This window comes from Epinephelus lanceolatus, chromosome 1, assembly GCF_041903045.1.
Source record: "Epinephelus lanceolatus isolate andai-2023 chromosome 1, ASM4190304v1, whole genome shotgun sequence".
Classification (NCBI taxonomy): domain Eukaryota; kingdom Metazoa; phylum Chordata; class Actinopteri; order Perciformes; family Serranidae; genus Epinephelus; species Epinephelus lanceolatus.
In genome coordinates this window covers 22,770,502-22,796,341 of record NC_135734.1, presented here as the reverse complement: position 1 = coordinate 22,796,341, position 25,840 = coordinate 22,770,502, and the positions used below count along the sequence as shown (strand labels likewise).

At 43.1% G+C, this 25,840-nt stretch overlaps 2 protein-coding genes across 3 annotated transcripts; both read left to right on the top strand.

The window, feature by feature from the left end:
• The first annotated feature begins 1,918 nt into the window (after positions 1 to 1,918).
• rae1 (ribonucleic acid export 1) lies at positions 1,919 to 7,840 on the top strand. 2 transcript variants are annotated; one of them, XM_033625824.2, is made up of 13 exons: positions 1,919 to 2,036; positions 2,741 to 2,856; positions 2,948 to 3,052; positions 3,851 to 3,943; positions 4,038 to 4,124; positions 4,210 to 4,296; positions 4,605 to 4,676; positions 4,782 to 4,889; positions 5,071 to 5,177; positions 5,373 to 5,448; positions 6,462 to 6,656; positions 6,772 to 6,857; positions 7,450 to 7,840. In XM_033625824.2, coding segments are annotated over exons 2-13 (1,104 nt in total). In that variant the 5' UTR covers positions 1,919 to 2,036; positions 2,741 to 2,769; the 3' UTR covers positions 7,451 to 7,840. The 2 variants fall into 2 exon arrangements, with proteins under 2 accessions (XP_033481715.1, XP_033481714.1); XM_033625823.2 differs by lacking the exon at positions 7,450 to 7,840 and having other exon boundaries at positions 6,772 to 6,861.
• A 2,110-nt stretch (positions 7,841 to 9,950) lies between these two features.
• On the top strand, positions 9,951 to 23,205 carry LOC117256867 (RNA-binding protein 38-like). The gene is made up of 4 exons (XM_033626599.2): positions 9,951 to 10,390; positions 12,613 to 12,736; positions 13,924 to 13,978; positions 21,354 to 23,205. The coding sequence occupies exons 1-4, from the start codon at positions 10,178 to 10,180 to the stop codon at positions 21,694 to 21,696; spliced, it is 735 nt and encodes a 244-aa protein (XP_033482490.1). The 5' UTR covers positions 9,951 to 10,177; the 3' UTR covers positions 21,697 to 23,205.
• The last annotated feature ends 2,635 nt before the right edge of the window (positions 23,206 to 25,840 follow it).

Genomic DNA, 25,840 nt, shown 5'->3' with positions numbered 1-25,840 from the left:
TTTATTCAAGTACTGCTTACCTACTTTTTACAGTTTTTCTTCCTTGCATACACTTGGAAACCTGCAGCTCATGGATCAACAAGACTCCAGGCTGCTGAACTCTGAGCACAAACTCTGTTACTTAGCACAACTTTTTTTGACCTGGAAAACACTGGCCTTCAAAATGAAACACTATTGATACCAACAGGTCTCACACACGTCTCACCTGTTCAAACTGAAGTGGTAAAATGTCATGCCTCAGAGCATAAAAAGGCCTCAGGTATACTGCGTTGGGGGTTAATGGAGCAGCATGGACAACAGAGATGAAGGCCTACAAAAGCATTTCTTTTACAGTCATTTGAACATTTTACTGTGTTACAATAACAAATAAATGTTTGCTTTGTTATCTTTTTGCATTTGGGCACTGATTTTATCATCACATCTCCCGAAAGACAGCCTAAACCAAGGTAACATTTGTGTATTTTCAGAACTCTGACAATGTTGCAGTATCAACTATACATTTTCAGTATGAAGCTGTAGCTTGGTTGAGTTTGTTATGTATTGCTACTATGTATCTATAAAAAAAATACGTTGCAGAGTAAAATATTTGAGAAAGTTTGGATTTTCAAAACATCAAGGACCCTTCCCTTACTCCGATGCCATGTTCAGGTAAAATGTGGCAGCTGTTTACGTAAAATGGGTCAGTAATGTTTGTTTGTTTGTTTTTCAAATGGTTAAATCAATTTATCATTTCATTTATTAAATCATTAACTTCAAAAATACTGTCAAACTCTTCTGCCATGCTTTCCCTGTTCTTCTGCTGTCTGTTTCCTTTGGTGGTTCTCAAAGTCAAGGATGCTTCCTTGGTAGGACCGATCCTTCCATATAGGCTGGGCAAGACTCCTTGCTAGCATTTGGTGAACACACATTGGAACAGGCTAGCAAGTGCCCAGGTGTGTGTCTCTGTTTGTATGAAAAGTGCTATACAAGTAAAGTCAGATTAATTGATGCCCTGCCTTCAATTTGTGCGCATATCGTTGGCAATGAATTATGGGTACTTCAAGCCCATTGAGGATACACACATGCATTCTTAAATATTCTCTGAAGGAAGGACTTGGTCCTCGATAGAATCCAAAAGATCCTTGACACTGGAACCATCCATCTATGGGATTTGATGACATAGCCTTATTAAAATTCAGCCATTTAGGGAACCCTTAAGAAGGACCAAGTATCCACAATTGACATGAGCATGTGTAACAGCAATGACAAATTCTGGACTATTGTGGCTGTCATGAACTCTCTGCATCATCTTTAATATTGTTTTATGTGACAAAAATACTAAAATAGTCTTTACCTGAATGCATTAAGTACTCAATAAAAAGCGTATCACATAAAAATTAAACTGTATTGTGAAAGAAAATTGATTATAAGTGAAACAGTTAATAAAAAGCAACATCCTACAACAATTTTATACCCTTGTTGTTTTAACTGAAGTACTCTTATTACCACAAAGAGAAAATCAGAATGCCACAGAGCTTAATTTGCAAGTTGTGGGACCACTGTTTTTTTTTTTTCTTTTCTTTGTTGTTCCAATCCTGGTTATCTCAGATCAATCAAAATGATAGTTTCATACTTTAACAAGCATAAAGCACATCGTCTGACTATCAGTAGGCTGTGGAGCTCTTTTCAAAGGAGCCAACGCTCAGGTGTTCTACTCTACAATCCCTGTAGTGATGACTGACTGCTAATATTAAAAGAGCCCAAGATGTAGAGTCCCATCTTACCTGATGTCACCCATTACCTGACTTCACCCTAAACCCAGCAGCTCATACTCCTACACAGCTCTGAGTTTCTCTGAAGGGTGAAGAGACTTGATGTCACACACTGCCCCCAAGCGTTCACTCGTGATACTGCATGTTTTTTTGTTTTTTTTAACCGACTGAATACGTCACCAAACTGCGACACACCCGAGGAATAAGCGCCACATTTTCTGATGCGCCAAATTGTTTTGGCACTTAAAGCATTACGGCTTATAGCCATACTTTAACAACTTCTGGGTATGTATACTCACGCAGTTATGAGACAGTTCTTCAAATGGTGAAGTGTTCACATAAGGTGTTTGTAAATATTTCACAGAACAGTTCTTAGTCCGGTACATTAGCTACCTGCCACAGTAACGTTATGGTCGCAAAACTAGCTAAGCTAACGTCAGCAAGCGTTGAATCATCTTGTCTGTTTTCTGACCAACACAATGGTTAAACAGAAGTGTGTATGCTTAAATGTATTATACATACCACACACGGTTAAATTGCCCTTATATTACCATGTTAACAAGCTAGCTAACAGTAGCATTTAGAAGCTAACGGTAGCTACGGTAACTGAGGAAACGTTGGTTAGCATCAACGTTAGCTGCCCAGCTACGTCTTGTCAGGTGTCAACTGTTATGGTTTCGATTACTCATGTTTTCCCGATATGTGACCTGTCTGATTAGCGATAAGCTTGCTAACTGAGTACAATGATACATGTCAGGAATCGAAAGCTATCTCGTGTTATGTGAAAGCTGTGATGTTAGTTATCTTTCAATCTACACAGCACGCCCTTTTTGGATTTAACGCTACATCCAGTTTGCATCACCTAATGGTCCTTACCTGTTACCATGATTTGGCTGTTTATGATATTGTTGCGCTCAACAACTGCAGTCAAATGAATGTAGTCTGCTATTGTGTGAAATAACACCGTGCTTGTATCTTCTCTTTCTCAGGCGTGCATAAGGAAAAAGGTTAATGCACGATGAGTTTATTTGGGACAGCCTCCGGGTTTGGGACAGGAGGGACGGGTGTCTTTGGGAACGCAACAGACAGTCATAATCCCATGAAGGTAAAACAGCATAGGAAAGGACAAAGGCCTTTGACAAGGGTTTTATACATTGCGATTGGTCATTGAAAACTGTGCGTTCATTGTCCAACAGGATGTTGAAGTGACTTCGCCTCCAGATGACAGCATCAGCTGTCTGGCATTCAGTCCCCCCACCATGCCAGGGAACTTCCTCATTGGGGGATCCTGGGCCAACGATGTGAGTCAGTTATTCACTCATAATAATGGTGGTGTACAGTAGTAAATATATTATTATATCTTATGGATCATAATTGTAATGAGGTTTGAGTACAGTTGAGGTTCAGGAGGATCACCTCACCAAGCCTGTCTTTCATGAAGGACTACATCTGCACTAGAGAATGAGCCTGTACTGTAGAGTACTGGAGGGATGATGTTTTTCTGTAGGCCGACATGGAAGTTAGCGTTGCTCTAGTTCCCATGTCAAAACACCTGTAGGATTTCTCTGTTGGATTTTGAGTTATAGCAGAAAAGTTTGTGGAGAACAAACTTTGATGACACTTGCACATTTTGTTAATCAAGATCATTTTCCCACAGGATTTTTTAAGCATAAATGCAATCACCAGAGGCAAAAAGCTAATGTTAGGTTATATACAAACTACACACGGTGACATGACATTAACATCCCCACCACAATGAGGCTGAAAAGCCATGTTCAGCTTGATGATGTTCTTTAGTCTCATTTAGCCACTTGGGAGCAACCACCTTTTTTAAGACACATACAAGCTTCAAAATTCACAAGTTGGGTATTTCCTAGCATATTTTATGTCACAGAACAAGATGTGAAAGTCTCTTCATCTTGTGTTAACCACAGACCTTATCTCAGGCATCTAACCAAAAACCCATTCAAAAACCCATCAACTTTGAGACAAAGGAGAGTGTTGAAATGCTAACTCATTTCAGGGTGTTAGGACTCATTCCTGGATAACTCTATGTTCACAAGTAAACAAAACTTCACTGTGGTATCATCTGACCTTAGGTCCGCTGCTGGGAGGTTCAGGACAATGGACAGACTGTCCCCAAAGCCCAACAGATGCACACAGGTCCAGTGCTGGATGCATGCTGGAGTGATGTAAGTCTTCAAATACACTGTAATTGAAGCCCTGTAGTAGATGCCATCTGCTGGGCCTTGGAATAATTTATGATGTGCTAACCTCTTTAACCAGGATGGGAGTAAAGTCTTCACTGCTTCCTGTGACAAAACAGCCAAGATGTGGGATCTTAACAGCAATCAAGCAATGCAGATTGCACAGGTTGGATTCCAGCTTACACATCAACTATGTGGTCACAAGAATGAAGCAGGAATCATCTTACACCTCTCACCACTTCTCTCTGCAGCATGATGGTCCGATCAAAGCAATCCACTGGATAAAAGCCCCAAACTACAGCTGCATCATGACTGGCAGCTGGGACAAAACACTGAAGGTACAACAGCACATTGCAGCACATCTGCTGAAAAAATATACATTTGGTTTTTGCAGCTAGGGTCCAAGAACATCTAGAAAAAAGACAAGACAATGAAATAGGATCAGTCACTATGCTTCCAAAACAGATTTCAGGTAAACTTCATTTCAGTCATCTCTGGAACATTAACAATCGGCGGTAGCCACTGTTGAGACTTGTTTTCTTGATGCATAACTACAACCACAATCAGGAGCTGATCAGGAAGTGGCATATCAAACTTTGTTATATAGCACAAAGGCACATGACAGGTTTTCTGTCTTTCTGTTCAGTTCTGGGACACCCGCTCTCCCAACCCCATGATGTCTCTGCAGATGCCAGAGAGATGCTACTGTGCAGATGTTGTAAGTGGTTTTTCAAGAGTATGACATGAATACTTGGCGAGTAGATAATTAAATATGTGACTTTTTTGTGTGTGTGTTATTAACTTTTCTCTTGGTTATATGCAGGTGTACCCCATGGCGGTGGTTGCCACAGCTGAGAGAGGCCTGATAGTGTACCAGCTGGAGAACCAGCCGTCTGAGTTTCGCAGAATAGACTCTCCTCTTAAACATCAGGTGAATTTTCCTCCTCTATGAAATATTTCCTCTTCTAATATCTCCTTGTATGGATGGAGCCACTCATTCTGGTAGTTTTCTGTTCACCCATATTCTTTGACTTTAAGATGGACTTAAGGTATTTACTTTAAATGTATGACTGTCTTTTAATCTGGTGTACTTTTCTGCCCTGATTTTGCAGCACCGCTGTGTTGCCATATTCAAGGACAAGCAGAACAAGCCCACAGGCTTTGCACTGGGAAGCATTGAGGGTCGAGTGGCCATCCACTATATCAACCCTCCCAATCCGTGAGTGTCTAAAACAATCAATTTCCTTTCAGCGAATGAACTTTTTGAAGTCTTGCCACAGATGTTTCTTTAATCAAGTGAAGTGCAAGCATGTTTTATTACTATGTTGATTTTACATAATTTAAAAAGCACTGCTCTTACTGTCAAAGGCCCGAAGCAAAATATGAAATGAATGTGTTCCCTGATTTCTTTCAGAGCCAAAGACAACTTCACCTTTAAGTGCCACAGGTCGAATGGAACCAACACGACCACTCCACAGGACATCTATGCTGTGAGTTTTGAATTTCAAAAACAGTGCTGGCATTGTGAAAGAAATGTATCCTGTGCTCTTAAATTGCATTTTTTATTGGGACATTGACAAATTATACCAGTTTGGGGACTTTATTGTCAACTGTTTTGATGCAACGTGTTACATAGACCTTTTTCACAGCAGATTTTTTGCTTGTCATATTTAGTAAAACTAAGCTGAATGTAATTACAGGGTCTCTGCAGGTCCTTAAAAAGTTTTAAAAGGTCTTGAATTCAGTTTTAGAAGCATATGCCTTAAAAGTAATCAGTCTTAAATTTGAATTTGTGAGATCTTAATTGCCACTAACAGTCCATAATTTCATGATCCATCTTTTAATTTCTTCTTGTCAAAATGAGTCAAGCTCTTTTGCATGAAAGTTGACATTACTGATGTTACAAATCTTTAAACATACCACTAAACCTAATACTGTGTTTTTACTTTAACCTAAACTTAACTGTGAAATGTAGATTATCCTAACTCACTCTAATTACTGTATTCCTACATAAGACCTTCCTCTGCATGAGACCACACAGACACTAACCTTTATACTTACCAGCAATGCTTGAAACAAATTGAAAAGGTCTTAAAAAAGCATTAAATTCAAGTGTCTGATGTCTGTAGACACCCTGAATTAATTGCACCTCTGTTTTTTCTATGACGGGTCACATCATGATGTCATGGCCATGTTAAACAGGCCTCTTAATAGTGTTTAATTTAGCACAGTGTTCAAAATCTGAAGTCATTATTAATGTGAATATGGCTTAACATTTATGTCATCTGCATGTTTAAACACACCCGTTATGATATAATTGCTGTAGCCTTTGAGTAATTGCATTATTCCCTGTTGTGTTTTTTGTTTTTTTTTGTTTTTGTTTTTTTATATTCATTATTTTAAAAATAATTAGGTAGACACCATCTTGTTAGATAGCCCTTGTTTATCTTTTCACTGACTCCTGATGATACCTCACCTACTGATTTCCATTTTCTCCGATCAGGTGAATGCCATCTCCTTCCATCCTGTCCATGGCACGCTGGCTACTGTGGGCTCAGACGGACGCTTCAGCTTCTGGGACAAAGACGCTCGCACCAAGTTGAAGACCTCAGAGCAGCTCGACCAGCCCATTACAGCTTGCTGCTTCAACCACAACGGCAACATCTTTGCATATGCTTCCAGTTACGACTGGTCGAAGGTAAGAGGCGTAAAATCTTAACAAAAGTTGTGAGCAAGTGTTTTCTTGGCATGCACCTCTTGTTGGCCCTCTCTTACATTTTGTGGTATTGTGTGCTCTCATGTAAATTCCTTAGGGCCATGAATACTACAACCCCCAGAAAAAGAACTACATCTTCCTGAGGAACGCTGCCGAGGAGCTGAAGCCTCGGAACAAGAAATGGTGAGAGAAGGGCAGCCACTGTCTGTTAACCGGGAGACCGCGGTCGCTGTACGGGCTGCCCCACTTCCTCACTGGGGTCTTTCAAGGCACCCCACGATCAGTGGCATGCATGGATGTGGGCAGTTACGATAGACAGGATTCAGATCTCAGCAATGCTGTGTACTGCTACAAGTAGCCATTTTGTATGGAAATGGTACTGTACTGACCTGAGTGAAGGCTTGTGTGGTTTCTGCTGTAATAGTTTATATAAGCTGCATTTGCACCTGTGCATTCAGGAATCTTGAGATGAAACCTGCTGGCTATTTTTAGAGCATTTAGCTGCTAAGCAGTGAGCATTTGCAGTGTATTTATTGACATAAAAACTTATTTAAGGAGTGTTATTTATTAAATTATGGGCATGGACATAAAGAAAAGAAATATTGAGCATAGGCAAGCAATGATCTATAATGAATTGACAGCCATGCAAAGATTGATATTTGTGATACTGTTTATTCTGTGCAACAAGGGATGCAGTGATCACCCTCTCAGAAATAAACTTGACAAAAATGAAGACAAATGTTCTTTGTGACTGACCGCTGCCTCCTGTCTTTAGATTCGTCGTGCCAAGTCGCATCTCTTGTGGGGAAATGCGGAAGACCTGCTGCTTTAGTGTGTGTATACGCTCGAGACAGACTCCTTCCTTTCGGCAAACACCTGGACCAATGCCGCGGTGCTGCGTACTGTGCATGGACCAATCAGAGGGGCCTACCCAACCTGGCGTTGATGACAGCTGCGTGACAATTGGTCGTAGAGGTCATCATAGAAGGGGAGGGCTTTATGTGTCATTCATCTTGATGTTTCGATTTTTTTTAATGTGTCCAGCTCCTCATTCTTTACAGCTTTCCAAAGACTCTTCACTCTCTTAAGATCTGCTGTTACTCCGTGGTTTAGGTCCATGAATGAAACTGGGATGTATAATAAATAACTAAGTGCATACTATTAGATTTGAACATGTTTATTCCAACCTGAGGGAGTAGGTTAAAAATGATGTGTACTGGCTGTGTAATGTTTGTTGGGATTCACAGAACTGTATTGTGCATGCGAAACCATCAACCACTATCTCGTGTTTCAGCTGTAAATCTTCTCATCATGTGGGTCTGACATTGGAATCATCACAACACAAAATGATAAACATTGGACAACATCTGTATCACAATGACCCCTCCTGTCTGCTTGTTTTAACCGGAGTTAACCACCAGGGGGAACATTTAGCCTTAAGTGTGAAAACTGCGGCAGTCACCTGCAGAGAAGTGGGAGAGCTGAGAGGTCAAGGAGCTAAGCAGGACAAATGAGATCAAAGCAGGACAGTGGGGTTCTTCAACCAGGTTAAGTCCTTTTGAGGGAACCACAGCTGGAAATGGGGGAGATTTATCAAGAGGATATGAATGAGGTAGTATGGGCAGCTACAAAGGCCATGTGTGAAGAGTGAACCAGTTCATAGAGGAGAAGGTGTGAATTAAATGCCTTTTTATTGAGGTCATTAGAGTATCACCTCCCTGTTAGCCTGACCCTTGGTACTTAGCATTGGAGCTCCAAGGCACCGGGGGCGGGAAGATAAGCTGCTGCCACAGTTCACCAGCTCCTCTCAGCTTTCGTGGGGGGACACTGGTACCACTCCTCCAGATCACTGTCTCCTGTGCTGTTCACTGAAGCTGCACCGAGTTTCTTTTAACTGATGGTCCAGGTTGAATGCACCCATGATCATAAATGAAGCCGAGTCTCTGGCTTCTACAGGCACCAGCAGAGTTATTATTTTTTATTTGGACAGTCGAGCAGTTCTAAAACTGCTGGATTGACCTGTTGCTGTGGACGCTTGGATCTGCCCTCTCCTACGCAGAGGTTATTAGTGTTAATGAATTGCGCGCAGGGGCGTGCAGAAAGCATAACACTGACACAAAAAGCTTCGAGCTCAAGTGCACACTTGCTCCTTTTTTTCCAAAATGAGCCAATCATTTGCTTTTATGATTAGGTAATAAGAGGTGGCCTGTTGTGGCGGGCCCAATGACATTTATCATACTGTACTTTAACCAGTCTTTCACAAAAAGACAGCCATGTGTATCTGTCCTAGAACTCTGACACTGCCGCTTCAAAAAGGAGTTAGAAATAACCACACCACCTTTATACATAAAGATGGATGTTTCAAATTGTAGTGTGACACTGTCCCAGACTCTAATAGAGCAATCAGTCAATCCAGTTTATTGTCATTTTACTATATATCTGTGCAAGGCATAACAAGTTTCTAGTTTTGATGCAGAATTGTGTTTCTAGGATCAGCGTGCAACATAAATAACTACAAGAACACAAACATGTATATGGCATAACACAGTCCCCGAGCCTGCATACCTAAGAAGAGTGGAATGCAAGGTAAAATAGTAAAACAACAGTGGTGTGAAGTTGTAAAAAATGAGTCCAAAGGTAACACCTTTTTTACAACTTTGTAATATTCATGAGACCAAATGAGGAAGGTTTAAAAATGACTACCTTAACACTATTACAGACGCACAAGTACTGTGTCTGTGATGTGGTTTCCCTTTAATGATAGAAGATGTTTAAGGTGAAGGTTACAAATCCAGCATGCACCCAGCAATCCAGATTACAAAATCAGGTTAAAGAGTTGATTGTGTTTTAGTAGTGGTGTGGTTTGTGTCCTTTTGTTTCAGCTGCACTAAAGTACACTCTCACAGCTCCTGTATTTAGTGCTCAGTCAGGCTTTAAGTGCCATGTCATGATTACAAAGTGAAGTCGTGGGGAAATCAGCAGACTTTGACGAGTGCTTTTTGGAAGTTTGAAACGGTGATTCAGGCCAGAAGCCAAGACAATTACTTCCTCATTACAGTAGTACAATGTACCATGTGGCGGAGCCGCGCTTTCTGTCGTACAGTACGGCTTTTTCTTTGTGTCCTAAAAGGACAAAAGCAGGTGCAGCACAGCGCCGGGGAAGGCGGACCAATGGGAGGAGCCGCTGCGCAAGTTGGCACTCAGTGGGTACTCTGATTGGTCAAGAGTTCTATGTGGGCGTGTCCTGCTGCGCGGCGTATAAAACCTGGCACTTTTTCTCGCAGCGGCAACGAAGCAACCAGTTTGGACGCGACCGGAGTAGCTCGAGCAGCGTGAGATACAGCTGTCAGCAGGTTGCTACAACTTCGAGCGAGGGTCACAACACGGAAGGGAAACTACAGCGTAACATATTGATTTATTTTTGTTTGTTTCACTGATGCAGGCACGTTGTTAAGCGCTTAGTGTGTATTCAGCGTGCCTCCGGTCTTCTCTCCGGCTGACCAATGCTTCTGCATCAGTTCACCAACGGAGCCCTGGACGTCATGCATCCCACACCGCTTCAGAAAGACACTACTTTTACCAAAATCTTTGTCGGCGGGCTGCCGTACCACACGAACGATGCCTCACTGAGAAAATACTTCGAGGCCTTTGGGGACATTGACGAGGCTGTGGTGATAACGGACAGACAGACCGGTAAATCCAGAGGATACGGCTTTGTGAGTACAAACAACACCATGCGCGAGACCAACACGCAGCTCACAGTTTTTAACACCATCAGATCACATTGCATGTTCCTCCTTTGCTCTAATTCTGCCATACTCTTAAGTTCCTGTCTTTAAAACTCTTGTTTTAGTGTCTGCACTTGCTTGCTTGTGTTTGTGTCTCCTCCTCTCTTCATGTGGGAGTTTAAATAACCACACACACAGCCATACTGGTTATATTTACTGTATGTAATCATGCAGATACATGTCAAAGGTAATCCTCCACTGAAGCTTATTCGCATAATTGCACAGCACTTCTGTTTTTCCGCCTGACTGGCTGTTATTTTAGCTTAATGAGGATGAGGGATCACACAAGTTGATGGGTAACTAAGAAGATTATATTTCAACATATGTCTGATGTCCAACCCCCCCAGTGGAGTCCCCCCTTACTCACCCCAGAGCAGCCCCATCTTATGGCTTTGGGAGTGTGTGTGTGTGTGTGAGAGAGAGAGAGAGAGAGAGAGAGAGAGAGAGAGAGAGAGAGAGAGAGAGAGAGAGAGAGAGAGAGAGAGAGAGAGAGAGAGAGAGAGAGAGAGAGAGACACACAGTGTGCACTCCTTGCTTGCTTTATATGGTTATTTTGAAGCAGTGGGGAGGTTGACCTTGCACACCCTGCCCTCCATTGTCAAGGACCAGAGCAGTCGGCCGTAGCACATGATTTGCATCACATCTTGGCTGCTGAGAGAGAAATTCCTGCATCAACAAATTGGCTCACTTGCATTCTACAAATTTATGTTAAATTCCCCTTTGATCTCATCTGTTTGAGTCTGTGGACACTGGTCCAAGCCATTGAAGATACTTTGAAGTTCATAAAACATAAGTGATAAGTTGTACCTCATATAGCCTTCTGTGTGATTTTAGCTCATGGTGTGGGGTGGGGAAAAGTGCTGTTTACCGCTACATTAATCACAATTGTATCCTTGGCCACAGTTGCTTTAAGTCAGATTAATGAGAAATATCCAAGGACCGCTGTGGTGTTTAATTTAAACTTCCAATAATAGGTGACTTATCCTGCCTGAGGCAGACAACGATAGTCATTGACACAAAGAACAGAAGCAGCACAAGAAATGCAAATATTTACCAGAACCTTGAAAAGACACATCAGCACTAATACACTGTCAGGCCAAAGAAGGAATGGAAAACTGTTATGTGTGCGTGTTTATTTCTAAAGGCAGAATTGTGAAACAATTGCTCTGGGTGTTTACACATCAGCTCCCTAACTCAGAGGAAAGCTGTCCTGTGAGTCTAGCTGGTATCCAACAGCTATTGAGGCTGGTGTTTCAGGTTAGACAGGCTTAGGGCGATGTGGGTGCTGCCTGGGACAAGATGTACATACTCGCCGCAGCTCAGCACTTCATACTCTGCTCACTTTCTGTGTGGCATGAGGCAACCTGCTTATTCTGTTTTCTGAGCGTTCCAGTCAGAGAGGTAGCTAGCAGCAGGAGGGGAGGGAGTTGCCCCAAAGCTGAGCGCACCTTCTTTCTAAACACACTTTAGAGGTGGATTAGTAGAACCCCCCCACAGCAAGGCTCTTCACAGTGTAAACACAGCCTCGCTCCTTCCTGTGTGTTCACAACACAGGCCCTGGAGTGGGCTTTGTTCCGACTCCTTCCACTAAGAAGAGGCATACTGCTTTTAAAAACCTCCTCCTTAAACAATGCGAGCCTTGGTGGCCTACATTCGCAGCTTGGTCCACACACCGAGGTGACTGAACCCTCTGAGTTGGCAGAACGTGGCAATCAAACCAGAAGGACTCGTCTAATGCCAGGAGGGAGAGAGGAGGGGTGGACTAATACCAATCTCCTTAATATTTTGTCCCTAATTGGATAAGCTCCTTGTTGCTCTTCCCAGAACCATATTTCAGCAGGTCTGCTCGTGGCTGAGTGGCAGTCAAGTGGCTGGCTACTGCTGCTGTGGGCAGTTTTCAAAGCTTATCATTGTGCTTTGTTTGTAGTTTCCCTTCTTCTTCACAGAAACAGAATCTAAACAGTGGAAAGCCTGAGGGGGGATTTTATGATGAGACCAACAGACCAAGCCCTGTTTTATGCATTTCAACTGTTTTTGTTTTGCTTGAATAGTTAATGTGTCACCAGCCCGGGGACACCCTGCTACCCGTCTGTTCGTTACATGGGAGAAATGATTTTGTGAGTCTTAACTGAGTCTGTCTCTGTCACCAGGTGACGATGACAGATCGAGGAGCAGCAGAGAGAGCCTGCAAGGATCCCAACCCCATAATTGATGGCAGGAAGGCCAATGTCAACCTGGCCTACCTGGGTGCCAAACCCCGCAGCATACAGACAGGTGAGATATACAGTGTTTCAGTTAAATCAGTCAGAACCTCATGGAAATAATGGCACTTCCATCCACATCAAACAATGGTGATTAGAGCACAGGCATGGGATGATACAGAAATTTCATGTCACGATTATCAAGGCCAAAATAGTTGCAGTTCACAACATTATCTGGATAATCATTAAAATATGTTTAAAACTCTGAACATTCCTTTAAGTAAAAAGAAACAATCTTAAATAATGTAATGATAAATCATAATCCCCCATGAATAAAAAAAAAACAAAAAAAACTTATAAACATCTTGTGAGTCTGTTTTCACCGATATTCACAATGATGAGAATATTTGGGATTATCTTAATAATGGAAACTTATGACACAATTGTGTTTTTTCTATTGCGATCCATGATAAAATCGTAAATCATACCATCCGTATTAGAAAATAATACATAACATAAAAATATCCGTGACATAAAACAAAATTCCACAGTGATAGTGGGTAAAAAACAAGAGCTGCAAGCAGGTATACAGGGTTCAGACAGTCTTAGTCCAATTAGACAATCAATTATGAGGGCTTGATTATTGATTATTGCAAAAATCATAATTATGACTATTTTGGTCAAAAGTAAGGTCAGGATTACTTACCCACTTTAGAAAAATCACACAGTTATTAAGCTTAAAAAATGTCTTTAACAGTGGATTTTCTGAACAGGACTATAAATTTGTTGCTAGTTGCTTTTTAGAAATAAAGTCACTAAAAGGGTCTGAAAATCATTAAATCTAGCGAAACGTTGGCCACACTGAGTGCACCGCTGTAAAGGAAAGAGTGCGCTTGATTTATAACACAAGTCAAAAGAAGAGCGTCAGTTCATAACAGAATGCTTCAATATATTGGTTTCATCTGCATTATTTTTTTTATTATAGTTGGAAACCAAAGTCGTGATTGAAAATAAAATTCAAGTAGTCACCGAGCCCCTCTGTCCATATGCTGCATATTTTATTTTTACATACCAAATAACTTTGAGTTATGTCAGCCATGTTTTATTGCTGCTTATTTCGCATTTGTAGCTGTTGTTCCATTTGTGGTAGGTTTGAAACAGGCACTGCCTCTGTCTCTCCGTGCCCTCTGTGTATTGTTCTCCGGTCCTCCTCTGTAAATGCAAATGTGTGTGTCTGACAGCCGGCCTCCTATCTTCCAGGCATATCCATCGGAGTGCAGCCCATTCACCCAGCACTCATCCAGAGGCAGTATGGGTAAGTGAGCGGGAGTGGGTGCTTGTATTACACTCTGTGGGACGCCACTGGGCTACTATTTCTTTGACAAACAGGGCCTCTGGAGAGTACATGTCAGTTTCTGTGTCCACATGCAACTCCACAAGAAGTCTATTAGCATATTTGAGTTTTGTAGGGCTGGGTGATGTTTCACATATCTGCGGTAATAGAAGAGCATTCCAGAGGTGAACGTGTGACTCGCTTGTTGACTTCTGTCAGGAGCCTCTTGGCTCATGTACCTGCCTCAGTGGACTCTGTCACTGAGAGGGCTTTCAATAGGTGGCTGTGTTGTAGAAACAGCCTGGATAGCGTCTAGGAGCCGTGGTCTGCTGAGCAGCTAATGACCATTACACTGCAGTAATGAGTCTCTTCACCCCCCTCAGCTCTCCGATATCATCCCTCACCGCCACTCATACACACGCAACCTCAGATCTGTCCCAGAGATTAAAATACCACAAGAAGTCAAGTCAACGTTACAAAGCTGTTTTATGTACATGTTTTGACACGTAGTGTTTAGAGAAGCATTTCTGTGTTAAAGAATGTGAGTATTTGATCAACAGAAACTCATCAAAAGTTCTGATCAGGTAATGGTTTATTTTCTCAAAAATATATGTCTACATTTGTTGGTTGTCACTTCTTATATATGAGAGTTTTTTCAGCTGTTTTTTTCTATTTTTTAATCATATTAATTTAAGATATTTTGGACGGACAAAGCAGCAATTCACCAAGCGCTGTTTTCACACACCATCTTATGGACTAACTTATTTCTTTAATTGAAACAAATGATCAACAGATAATCTGTAATGAAATTAATCAATAGTTACAGCCCAAAATATATCTTCAGGGTAGAGCAGAAACATTAAGTTGATGAACACAAAATTACTAGTCAATAACAAATTAAAAGCACAAATGACAAAAATTCACTGAATCCAGCTTTAGAAACGTCAACTTGCCCTCTGGGAAATTTTAAGGATTCTTTTAACTACTTTCCCACATTCCATGAATTAAATGATCATTCAGTGAATCAAAAACATAACTGGAAGATTATGAAATCATTACTAGTTGCGGCTCTATCCAGTATAAGACTTAAAAGCATGTGAGTGCCAAAGAGCTTCTTGGAAATCCCAGGACAGTCCACAGGGAAAGGGACAAAAGAATAAACATTTGGTGGTTTTTCAAGTTGATGAACCCAAAAAAGACGTAACAAGTGTATTTTAGCTTCTGTATGATCTCCCTGGGTCTGAATGATTAATGTAGAGAGTCCACTAGGGACGTGTCCCATCATGTTCCAAGACCAGGACACTGGAAAGTCCCTCCTAGTCCGAGCTCCTGCTACCATAGTGAGCATGGATGGCACCAAAACCCTGAGGGTTTGAAATGTGGAGCACAGTGCTGCTTTGAGGCATGCGCCTGACAGGTGTTGGCTCGTATTACAGCCTTTTACACCCCCTTAATCTCCCATGACCACCACCCCGGAGACGTAGAGAGGCGCACAGAGCACCTGTCTGCCTGCCTCTGAGGTTTCTTCTGTATGGCGGGTGACAGACGCAGGCCTCCCTAAGATGCAGAGCGTACAAGTGGCTTTTCTCACCCCCCACCCTATACCCCTCGACAACATATGGCGCGAGGACGTGATCTGAAGTAGGGTTTGGAACAGTGCTGGTCTGGAAGATTGCGTGTAGCCGTGGTGTGCTGGTTTGGACTTGCTGCTGTGTATGTGTATGTATAGCTGTGGTCAGCAGATGCTGTGGACTGTGAGGGCCAGTGGGGGTCACTGAGGCCAGGAACATTGTTTTGATGGGGAGGGGAGGAGTTGTCAGTGTGCTTGCAGACTCATCTCCCCTCATGCATCACCTCCTCCACGTCCCTCCACTTTCCCACATCACATGTATGGCTTTTTATTCATTGAGCACAGATTTTTACTTTGTCTACCATTAAAGTGCTGCCACTACCAGCGTGTTAGATAGACGCTGAAAACTGACACCTCTGTGAGACTGGGAGGAAGGAGGCGGGGGATGGGGGTTAAAGAGGAGATTGAGGGGGAGGGTACCTGGGGGTGTATTCTGGAGCTAATGCTTAATGAGGCAGTGTGCTCCCTAGGAAACCCACCACTACAGGTGCCAAACAAAACACCTTTTTTCCCTCCTGCCGCCAAAGATTATTCACAATCCTCTCAAACAAAGAGGGAAGGCAGGAATATCAAGTCGTCTTACAAGTATTGTAAGGTGTTGTTGAATTCCCCCACCCAGTCTCGTCCCGTCTGTTTTCACACTTTGTGTTGCAGCGAGTCATGCGCTGAAGGTCATTTGTGTTATCGTCTAGAAATATTTAGCTGCTCAGTGTGTTATCGCCCAGGATTTTCACATCAGCTCATTATGCTGCCTTGATAATGATGATTGCCTCGGCCTGTGTTTGTGTAATGTTCATGGGCATCAGAATGTTTCCTGATGAGCGTGTCCCTCTTGTGTCTCGGCCTGCCATCCGCAGAGTGACGCTATGTCAAACCCAGACTGGCCGTCAGCACAAAACCAGCTGACCTATGATCTTCTGGCCGTCATCCACATTCCCCTGCCACTGCCCCACAATCCACTTGGCATCTGGCATCTCTGTGGCCCCAGGAGCTCACTACTGTCCCCAACTTGCCTCGCTCCCCGTCCCTCTTTTCTCTTAATATAGAAGCTACAGTTACAGCTCCATCTCCCTGCACACACCAGAGATGTAATACAGGAGTGCTTTGTCTCTCCGTAACTCCCTTCAGGCTTACATTATTTACATTATTATCTATTCCATTTTATCCAAACAAGGTCACTTGATTTTAAGCCTAGATTAAGGCAAACTGCCTGTGGTGACACACTGCCAAGGCCACGAAGAAGGCAGGCTCATTATACATGACGCGAGTGAAAGCACATGTGCCCCACAGCATTAATGTATGGTCATCTTTGAAAGCTGTGCGTGAGAGTGAATGCCCCTTTGTATGTAGCTCAATGGCACTGCGAGGGCCAAGTGTAGATTGTGCTCATGGATGGGTGGGGGTTACCTTCTTTGGCTCACACTTACTTGTTACAGGCCACTGTTATCTGGTTTTATTTGATATTTTATCACCTTTTTCTTAAATTTTCTCCTCATGATGGAAGAACAGGGTATTTATGCAGGTTTCTTAGCAACTACCAGCCCTGCTCTATATATATATTTTGTTTGCTGTGTCATATCATAAGTGGGATTTTCTGTTATTCTGAATTTCACACTGCAACTCCACATTTCTGTACCCTTATTGATCTTCTTGAACACACATCTATATTGACTTAATGATGTTACAGATTGATGTTATAGACTGAATCACGATGTTTGCTTACAATAATTTCCTGGTAGAAAACCCCTGCGTCACATACAGTACAGGCCAAAAGTTTGGACACACCTTCTCATTCAATGCGTTTTCTTTATTTTCATGACTATTTACATTGTAGATTCTCACTGAAGGCATCAAAACTATGAATGAACACATGTGGAGTTATGTACTTAACAAAAAAAGGTGAAATAACTGAAAACATGTTTTATATTCTAGTTTCTTCAAAATAGCCACCCTTTGCTCTGATTACTGCTTTGCACACTCTTGGCATTCTCTCCATGAGCTTCAAGAGGTAGTCACCTGAAATGGTTTCCACTTCACAGGTGTGCCTTATCAGGGTTAATTAGTGGAATTTCTTGCTTTATCAATGGGGTTGGGACCATCAGTTGTGTTGTGCAGAAGTCAGGTTAATACACAGCCGACAGCCCTATTGGACAACTGTTAAAATTCATATTATGGCAAGAACCAATCAGCTAACTAAAGAAAAACGAGTGGCCATCATTACTTTAAGAAATGAAGGTCAGTCAGTCGGGAAAATTGCAAAAACTTTAAATGTGTCCCCAAGTGGAGTCGCAAAAACCATCAAGCGCTACAACGAAACTGGCACACATGAGGACCGACCCAGGAAAGGAAGACCAAGAGTCACCTCTGCTTCTGAGGATAAGTTCATCCGAGTCACCAGCCTCAGAAATGGCAAGTTAACAGCAGCTCAGATCAGAGACCAGATGAATGCCACACAGAGTTCTAGCAGCAGACCCATCTCTAGAACAACTGTTAAGAGGAGACTGTGCGAATCAGGCCTTCATGGTCAAATAGCTGCTAGGAAACCACTGCTAAGGAGAGGCAACAAGCAGAAGAGATTTGTTTGGGCCAAGAAACACAAGGAATGGACATTAGACCAGTGGAAATCTGTGCTTTGGTCTGATGAGTCCAAATTTGAGATCTTTGGTTCCAACCGCCGTGTCTTTGTGAGACGCAGAAAAGGTGAACGGATGGATTCCACATGCCTGGTTCCCACTGTGAAGCATGGAGGAGGAGGTGTGATGGTGTGGGGGTGTTTTGCTGGTGACACTGTTGGGGATTTATTCAAAATTGAAGGCACACTGAACCAGCATGGCTACCACAGCATCCTGCAGCGACATGCCATCCCATCCGGTTTGCGTTTAGTTGGACGATCATTTATTTTTCAACAGGACAATGACCCCAAACACACCTCCAGGCTGTGTAAGGGCTATTTGACCAAGAAGGAGAGTGATGGAGTGCTGCGGCAGATGACCTGGCCTCCACAGTCACCGGACCTGAACCCAATCGAGATGGTTTGGGGTGAGCTGGACCGCAGAGTGAAGGCAAAGGGGCCCACAAGTGCTAAACACCTCTGGGAACTCCTTCAAGACTGTTGGAAAACCATTTCAGGTGACTACCTCTTGAAGCTCATGGAGAGAATGCCAAGAGTGTGCAAAGCAGTAATCAGAGCAAAGGGTGGCTATTTTGAAGAAACTAGAATATAAAACATGTTTTCAGTTATTTTACCTTTTTTTGTTAAGTACATAACTCCACATGTGTTCATTCATAGTTTTGATGCCTTCAGTGAGAATCTACAATGTAAATAGTCATGAAAATAAAGAAAACGCATTGAATGAGAAGGTGTGTCCAAACTTTTGGCCTGTACTGTATATTAAATCAAACAGTGCTTAGCCGGTGCTGCCTTAATTTGTGCGTTTGTAACCACCTTTACCTGAAAAAGAAGTAAGGTTAAGTGTACGCTATATCTATATAATAGTTTTAGTGCTTTACCTTGCTGTAAGACAGCCTTTTCTGACAGGCCACTGAAGCCATTGCCTCAAAGCCACCAGACTTCATTCACAAAAGCAGTAATTTTACTTCACAGAACACTGGAGTTGCTGGTCTACCACTGCCTCGACTGTTTAGTGTGTAAGGAAAAGCGGCAAAAATACTCCAAATAAAATGTACACTTAGACTGATACTGATTTTTAAGTGGGTCTTTCAGGTGGCTAAAACAAGTTTCTGCCCACAGCAGTACATTTAGCTTAGCTGCCGGTAGATTTGATTTATCAACGACTACTTGATTTTGAGTTCTATGAACACTAGCAATGTACATACAGTCACATAGTACATAAAATGTCAGTAGAAATGTCAGATAGGTTGGACCCCAGTGTTTAACCACTATGTTAGGGCTGAAAATGACCACAGAAATAAACAAGTGTGCCAGTTTAACATATCTCGGCAATGAAAGTGATTGTTGCTGTTAGTGTGACATCAAATGATTCAGTCTGCACACTTTTACTGGAATTGCATCGCTACACAACAGCCTGGGTCCATGTTTACTTCCTTAAAGCTGATGTCATACAGATACTCTGCTAAACACTCCAACAGGAAATACAAAGGGACCCAATCAGAATGTTTTTGTTGTCAAGTATGAAAAGGTCTGTTGCTGACAATAATCACTGCCATCCTCCTATCTAACCTTCTGCCATGGTCGCTCTGTGCTGCCAGCTGACCAGTGTACCAGCAGACGATCAGAAGATGCCCACAGTGCAGGACTAGTCCCGAGGAGGGGTTTGACAGAAAATGTCTGCCCGCCCCCTCCTCCTCATCCTCCCTCCCTCAGCCAGCCTCTCTCCAAGGTGCCAGTGATGGCTTGAGAGTGCAGTGCGGTGTGCTGTGATGGATTGGAGTGCCTTTTTTATCTTTTCTCTTTTTGTGTGATATGAACTGAAGAGGTTTGGCTGATTGCGGTGTGACTCTTTCCCTATTATGGCATGGTTTGGGGTTTGCAGTTGTAACTGTTGTGTGGGTGGGTGGAGGAGGGAGGGGGGTGGACAGGGTGTGTGTATGGCGTGTGTGTGTGTGTGTGTGTGTGTTTGAGAGCGTGATGATATCCCCTATCCATGCATGCTTCCATCTTTTGCTGTGTGGACTTACCGGCTGCCTCTCATTACTGATCCTCTTCTTCTTTACGATTGAGTCTGTAGACAAAAACAATGTAATTTAAATACAGTCCACAACAGGAAGATTTTCATCAGTACTGAGATGCAGCTGACGAGCATACGTCAATGTGACACTTGTTGTGACTATCTCGTCTCTGTATCGGGGTGTGTGTCTTGTTTTCCCCAAAAGCACAAAGATAAAGGCTTACATCACCTTTTGGAGGAGGGGGTCTTCTCCTTTCTGCTACAACCATCCCTCCCTCTAGACAACAAACCCAGGAGAGATACTTCAGGTCCTGACTAAAAATAGATTTCTCTAAAGCCCTCTCCCCTTCCCTTTCCCTCCATGTATTAAGTGGCAAAGCAAAGACAGAAAGAGAAGGAGAGATGACACAGTCCCCAGACCCCACAGCTCTAATCAGCTACATTTGAAAGCTGGCCCATGAGGCCCAGCGGAGCCTGGCACCCAGCCCTGATGAGCTCCCCCGCCACCATTACCTCCCCTGGCTAGCTTCATCACCTGTGATAGTCTGCACGAGATTTACACACCAAGTGAGAAGTAGGAGACTGCAACTTCTGCACAGTCCTCATGTACTTCCCTTTTTTGTCTGTGTGTGTGTGTGTGTGTGTGTGTGTGTGTGTGTGTTTGAGTGTGTTCAGCAAGTGAAGAGCAGCAGCTGTTAAAACACTCTGTTGATGCCTGAGCTTGAAAACCTGCCAGCAACGGCTGACTCTGTCATTCACCCCCCCTTCCACTCCTCCCCTCCCGTCTACCTCAGGAGGCCCTACCTAACAGGTTTTGTAGGTTTCACTAACTGACACAGACAGAAGGTTGAGTCACCTTCGCCTCCTAACCGCCTCTGCCTATTTAGTCTTTAATAACAGTGGATATCTGTGTGAGAACTCTCTAAGTTCAGAACACCAACAGAGAGTTTATATTCCCAACACGCCCGCCCTCTGGGAGCAATGTAAACAATAGAAGCCAGGTCCTGAGATCTGCTTCGATGCTCCAGCCCCCCCCCTGTTTAATAACCCCCTGTTTGGTCTTTGTGTCTGTGTACAGGTTGGCCCAGCCATACATCTACCCACAAGCCTATGTGCAGCCCAGCCTGGTGCTGCCCACTCAGGTTTCCACCTCCGTCAGCAGCAGCCCCTTCATGGACTACAGCACAGCCTACACCCAGTACGCCCAGGCAGCCTTTGAGCAGCAGTACCCGTACGCTGCCTCTCCTGCTGGCTTTCTAGGCTACAGCTACGCCACCAGCCCCACAGCCACCGCCGGGCCAGCCGCCGCCGCCACAGCTCCAGCCACCGTCCACCCCACTCTCCCCTCCGCCGCCGGCCCGGCCCAGGCCTTCCTGCACTACGCCCCGCAGCAGCACATCCAGCCGGACCGTATGCAGTGAGCCTGTGAGGGTAGCGGAGATAAAGGAGCAGTACAGGCGGAGGAGGAGGATGAGGAGGGAGTGGTGGTTGTGAACTTTTGGATAGAGAATGGCAAAACGCCCGACAGGGTGACCCGGCTATCGTCAGCAGGGGCTTTCAGGAAAAAGGGTGGGACTATTGCACTATACGATCAGGATGAGCCGTTTGCTCATTGGTTAAAGGGTAAAGGGGTTGGGAGGGGTTGGAGGACTGTCGAGGTTCAGGTTGGGAAGCTAAGCAGCATAAAGTATGTGGTCGCTTCCAAGGGCTTCCAGAAGCTGACACTTCATTTTTTATTATTGTTATTATTATTATTATTGTTATTATTTTATCGTCATTTATTATTGTATTAATGTCATTGTCAATGTTTATTTGTATGCCATTATTATCAATGTTATCATGTTCTTGGCTCAATCAGTGTAAGTTATGTGTGTCCATGGTACATATTGATGATAGGAGAGCTGTCACACCTCTTTCCTCCCGACTCCAGAGTATCTGGGGCGGATATGAAGGGAGCTGCTGCTTTAGGACACTGGGGGACAGTCAGATGTGGGATACAGGGGCGAAGACAGGGTGGTGATTTGGGGAGGCGTACAGCCAGCCTCTCAGCCTATCTGTGCTCCCATCCTAGTACCATCAACAGTGAGGCGGAGCACTGACTGCCCCACGAACAAGCCTCCAGCGTTCAACTCCACACAGGAGGACGATGAGAGATTTCACCTCAAGGACAAAATGGAAAGACATGACAGTGGGATCTCCATTGTTTTGAGACTGCGATGTCAGGACTACGTTTTTTTAATTCTTATTAATTAAAGAGGCCTTAATAAATGAGAAACTCCTTTTTGAATCGCCTGATTTTTCAAGTGCTCCCTCCCCCTCCGCCTGCCACAGAACCAAGTGCAGAGAGCCCTTTGTAACTGGCCTCTCAGCAGTCAGTCGCATTAATCTGTCTTACTTGGGTCTCGATAATTTCAAATGGATGTAGATAATCACATGCAGTATGTGGGCGACTGGGACCTGGAGCGCTCTTGTTGAAAGGTAGCTGACACTGAGCTCAAACACCAGTGTATTTTTTTTTCTCCTTTTTCTCACTGAGATTGTCACAAATTGTTACTCTTAAAAGGACATTCATGTACAGCAAAATGTTTTCAGTCATCAAGTACATTTACAATATTTATATGTAGGTATTTATATGAGGTACTAAGTTAAAACAGCTTTGTTACTATGGCTATAGTTGTGGCACTGATGTCATTTAACCTGCAGAGGCATACCTGCAGATCCACAGGTGTCGTATTCATTTTGTTTGTTGTCCTGTCACCATGTCAGTGGATTTGCCCGGGTGCACGGCAACTACAGTAGATGCTCCTTTGTAGATTCTCGACTGGTTGCGTCAGAAATTCTCTAGATTTTTTCAATAAAGATGTCTTTTACAGTCCCTTCAAAGAAGCCATACCAAAAAAAAAAAATAGAAATAAAGATTTGTACTTAAAGATGCCTCTTGATTTCTTCTTTGATTGTTAAACTGAAGCACCAAAGATTAAAAGGACAGTTCACCTAGAAAATCAAAAATACAGATTTTACTTCTTTCTTGTAGTGCTGTTTTTCAATCTAGATTGTTTTGTCGTGAGTTCCAGTTCTGGAGATCTAGGAGAACTAGATGGAACTTGGCTTGTGGTGCTCAAAGCGCCAAAAAAAATCTATTTAAAAAAACTATGTCAAAAAATCACAAACCGGTTACTCAAGATAATCCACAGACTTTGTTGTGAGCAGTTTCATGAAGGAACTATTTTCCTTCTACCAAACTACACCTGCCAACTGTGTCACCGCACAAAGGGAAGTGTGACTCTACTCATGGACAAGAGGCTCGTGTTTGTAACCGCACAAATATAATGTTAACTAGCTCAGTGGTGCTAGGTGAGCTAGCAGTAGAAGCACACTCTCCTCTGCAGTCAGTAGAAAGAAAATAGTTCCTACATGAAACTGCTCACAACAAGGTCTGTGGATTAGCTTGAGTGACAGGGTCATGATTTCTGAAAAGAGACATCACTGTTGAGTTTTTTAAATGTACTTTTTGGCACTTTGAGCACCGCGAGCCCAGTGCCATCTTGTTCCATTATATTCAAGATAAGGCAGACATCTCTACAGCTGATATCGCAGCTCACACCATAACAATCTAGACTGATAAACAGCACTACAGGTAAGAGGAAAAATATGTGCTTTTCATTTTGGGGTGAACTGTCCCTTTAAAGTTAAAAAATAAAAATAAAAAAAGGGACCCTTATCCCGTCACCCACGTTTAGAGTCCAGAATGCCAACAGCCGAGTTATTTGAGTTTACAGTACGTGTTATTGCAGTCAGTGTCGCTGTATTCAGAACGAAACGCTGATCCTGCCGTGATGATACTGTGAAAACCCTGTGGGGGTGACGGGGTTCACTAATGTGTGTGCGTGTGCTTGTTATCGACAGTGTGTACTGTTAGATCCTGTGAAGGGGGGGGGCGGGGGGGGCAAGAGGCCCAGACTTTATCAAGCCACAACACCACCACCTGCCAGGGGTGTTGGGTGTTCCCTCGGCCAGCAAGTTTACGTTCACTCTTTCTCACTGAGAGTTTGTGTGTTTAAAAAAAAAAAGGAGTTTGCCAGAAAGAGGTTTGAAGCCCTGTTACCCAGGGCTTTTTTTCTGCTAAACAAGCTCAGCTAGCTCTGTCTCCCAGCAGCGTCTCTACATGTTTGTGCTTACATCAGCTTCTTTAGAAGATGTGTCACTTCTACACTTCACTTAAGCCTGGAGAACAAAACACAGGCAAGGTTGGTAGAAACAAAAACACATCCATTATCTTCTTGTCGTTGCCCAAGGTGTAATCTATCCACCCAGTAGTGATTTACAATACAGCCTTGAGTTCAATAGATGTTAATGCGGTGCTTTGTTTTGATTGAAATCCACTCAGACCTTATTTACTCATGAAATTAATTACGTGCCCTTTCATTGCAGCCAGTTTCAGTTCATGTAATTGTATTCTGATCCATCATACCAAGGTTTTCTGTCAGCACGCAAAGTTTTTAAAGGGGTACTGCTGCAAATTAGTAGCCTAGTGTATTTCCACTAAGTTTGGAGACGTACAAGAGGCAGGTAAAAATAACACTAAAGGGCCGTCCATACCAAGACTGATAAGGACTGTAATGATAACAATGTGTGCATCCACACTGACGAATGATAGTGTCCTGTAAACACCGCAGGCACGTGGTGCACGTGCATCTGTCTCAGCAACGTACACCCTGTAAATTCGGATTGATTTTGATGGGCTGACAGTGTTTCTATCAATCATCAAAAAGCTCTGAAAGTGGTGACAAAGGTAACATAATGATGTTTAGGAAATATAATGTTTGCTAATTATCGCGAAACACAAAGTACAGCTGAGACTGAGGGGAATTCACAGGATCATCAAAAAGATTTCATCTAATCTCAAGGGCAACATGAATATCTGTGTAAGATCTCATGACAGTCCATATAGTAGTTGTTGAGATATTTGGACCAAAGTGGTGCATTCACTGACCAAGAACGAGGTTGCCAGCCATCCCGTAAAATAAAGAATCATCCCGTCATGGGAAACTAAAAGACATGCTTCGTATTAAACTGATACAAAACTCACTTTGTTCCGTCTTTTGAGAATCAGGTCATGCATATAGAGCCAAGCTGTTTGCATGGATAACGAGATGGTTAACATCAAAGCAGCAGAGGTCAAGATGTCCTCACATTTATGCCACATTAACATAATGTGGGCTGGATGTAGAGATTGTAGAGATTGTGTGAATGGCCATGTCTTTATACCTCCACACCATCAGTTTGTAATGCACAACATCATCAGGAGTGCCTGTTCAATAGATTCAGTGGTGTGTTGATGTGCAGAATATATCAGCTTTTTGTTTTCCAGCGAAACAGTGTGGTGTGTTTTGTGTTCAGGAGCTGTGTCCAGGACCCAGACAGCAACCATAAGTCAAGGAAGAAGCTTGAAAGAAGCCATGTCAGTGTGTTGGGACAAGTTGCACTTTTTAAAGCTGAATCATGTCACAGATTTTTAAACACACTTGCGTTCAGCAGAATTGATGTCCTCGCTGTTGCTGTGTT

Excerpts from the sequence above, each read along its gene's own strand:
- rae1 (XM_033625823.2), top strand. The coding sequence starts at position 2,770 with ATGAGTTTATTTGGGACAGCCTCCGGGTTTGGGACAGGAGGGACGGGT. Across the intron at positions 3,053-3,850 it reads GGGGATCCTGGGCCAACGAT|GTCCGCTGCTGGGAGGTTCA; the intron begins GTGAGTCAGTTA and ends ATCTGACCTTAG. Across the intron at positions 5,178-5,372 it reads TATATCAACCCTCCCAATCC|AGCCAAAGACAACTTCACCT; the intron begins GTGAGTGTCTAA and ends GATTTCTTTCAG.
- LOC117256867 (XM_033626599.2), top strand. The coding sequence starts at position 10,178 with ATGCTTCTGCATCAGTTCACCAACGGAGCCCTGGACGTCATGCATCCC. Across the intron at positions 12,737-13,923 it reads ACCCCGCAGCATACAGACAG|GCATATCCATCGGAGTGCAG; the intron begins GTGAGATATACA and ends CCTATCTTCCAG. Across the intron at positions 13,979-21,353 it reads CTCATCCAGAGGCAGTATGG|GTTGGCCCAGCCATACATCT; the intron begins GTAAGTGAGCGG and ends GTCTGTGTACAG.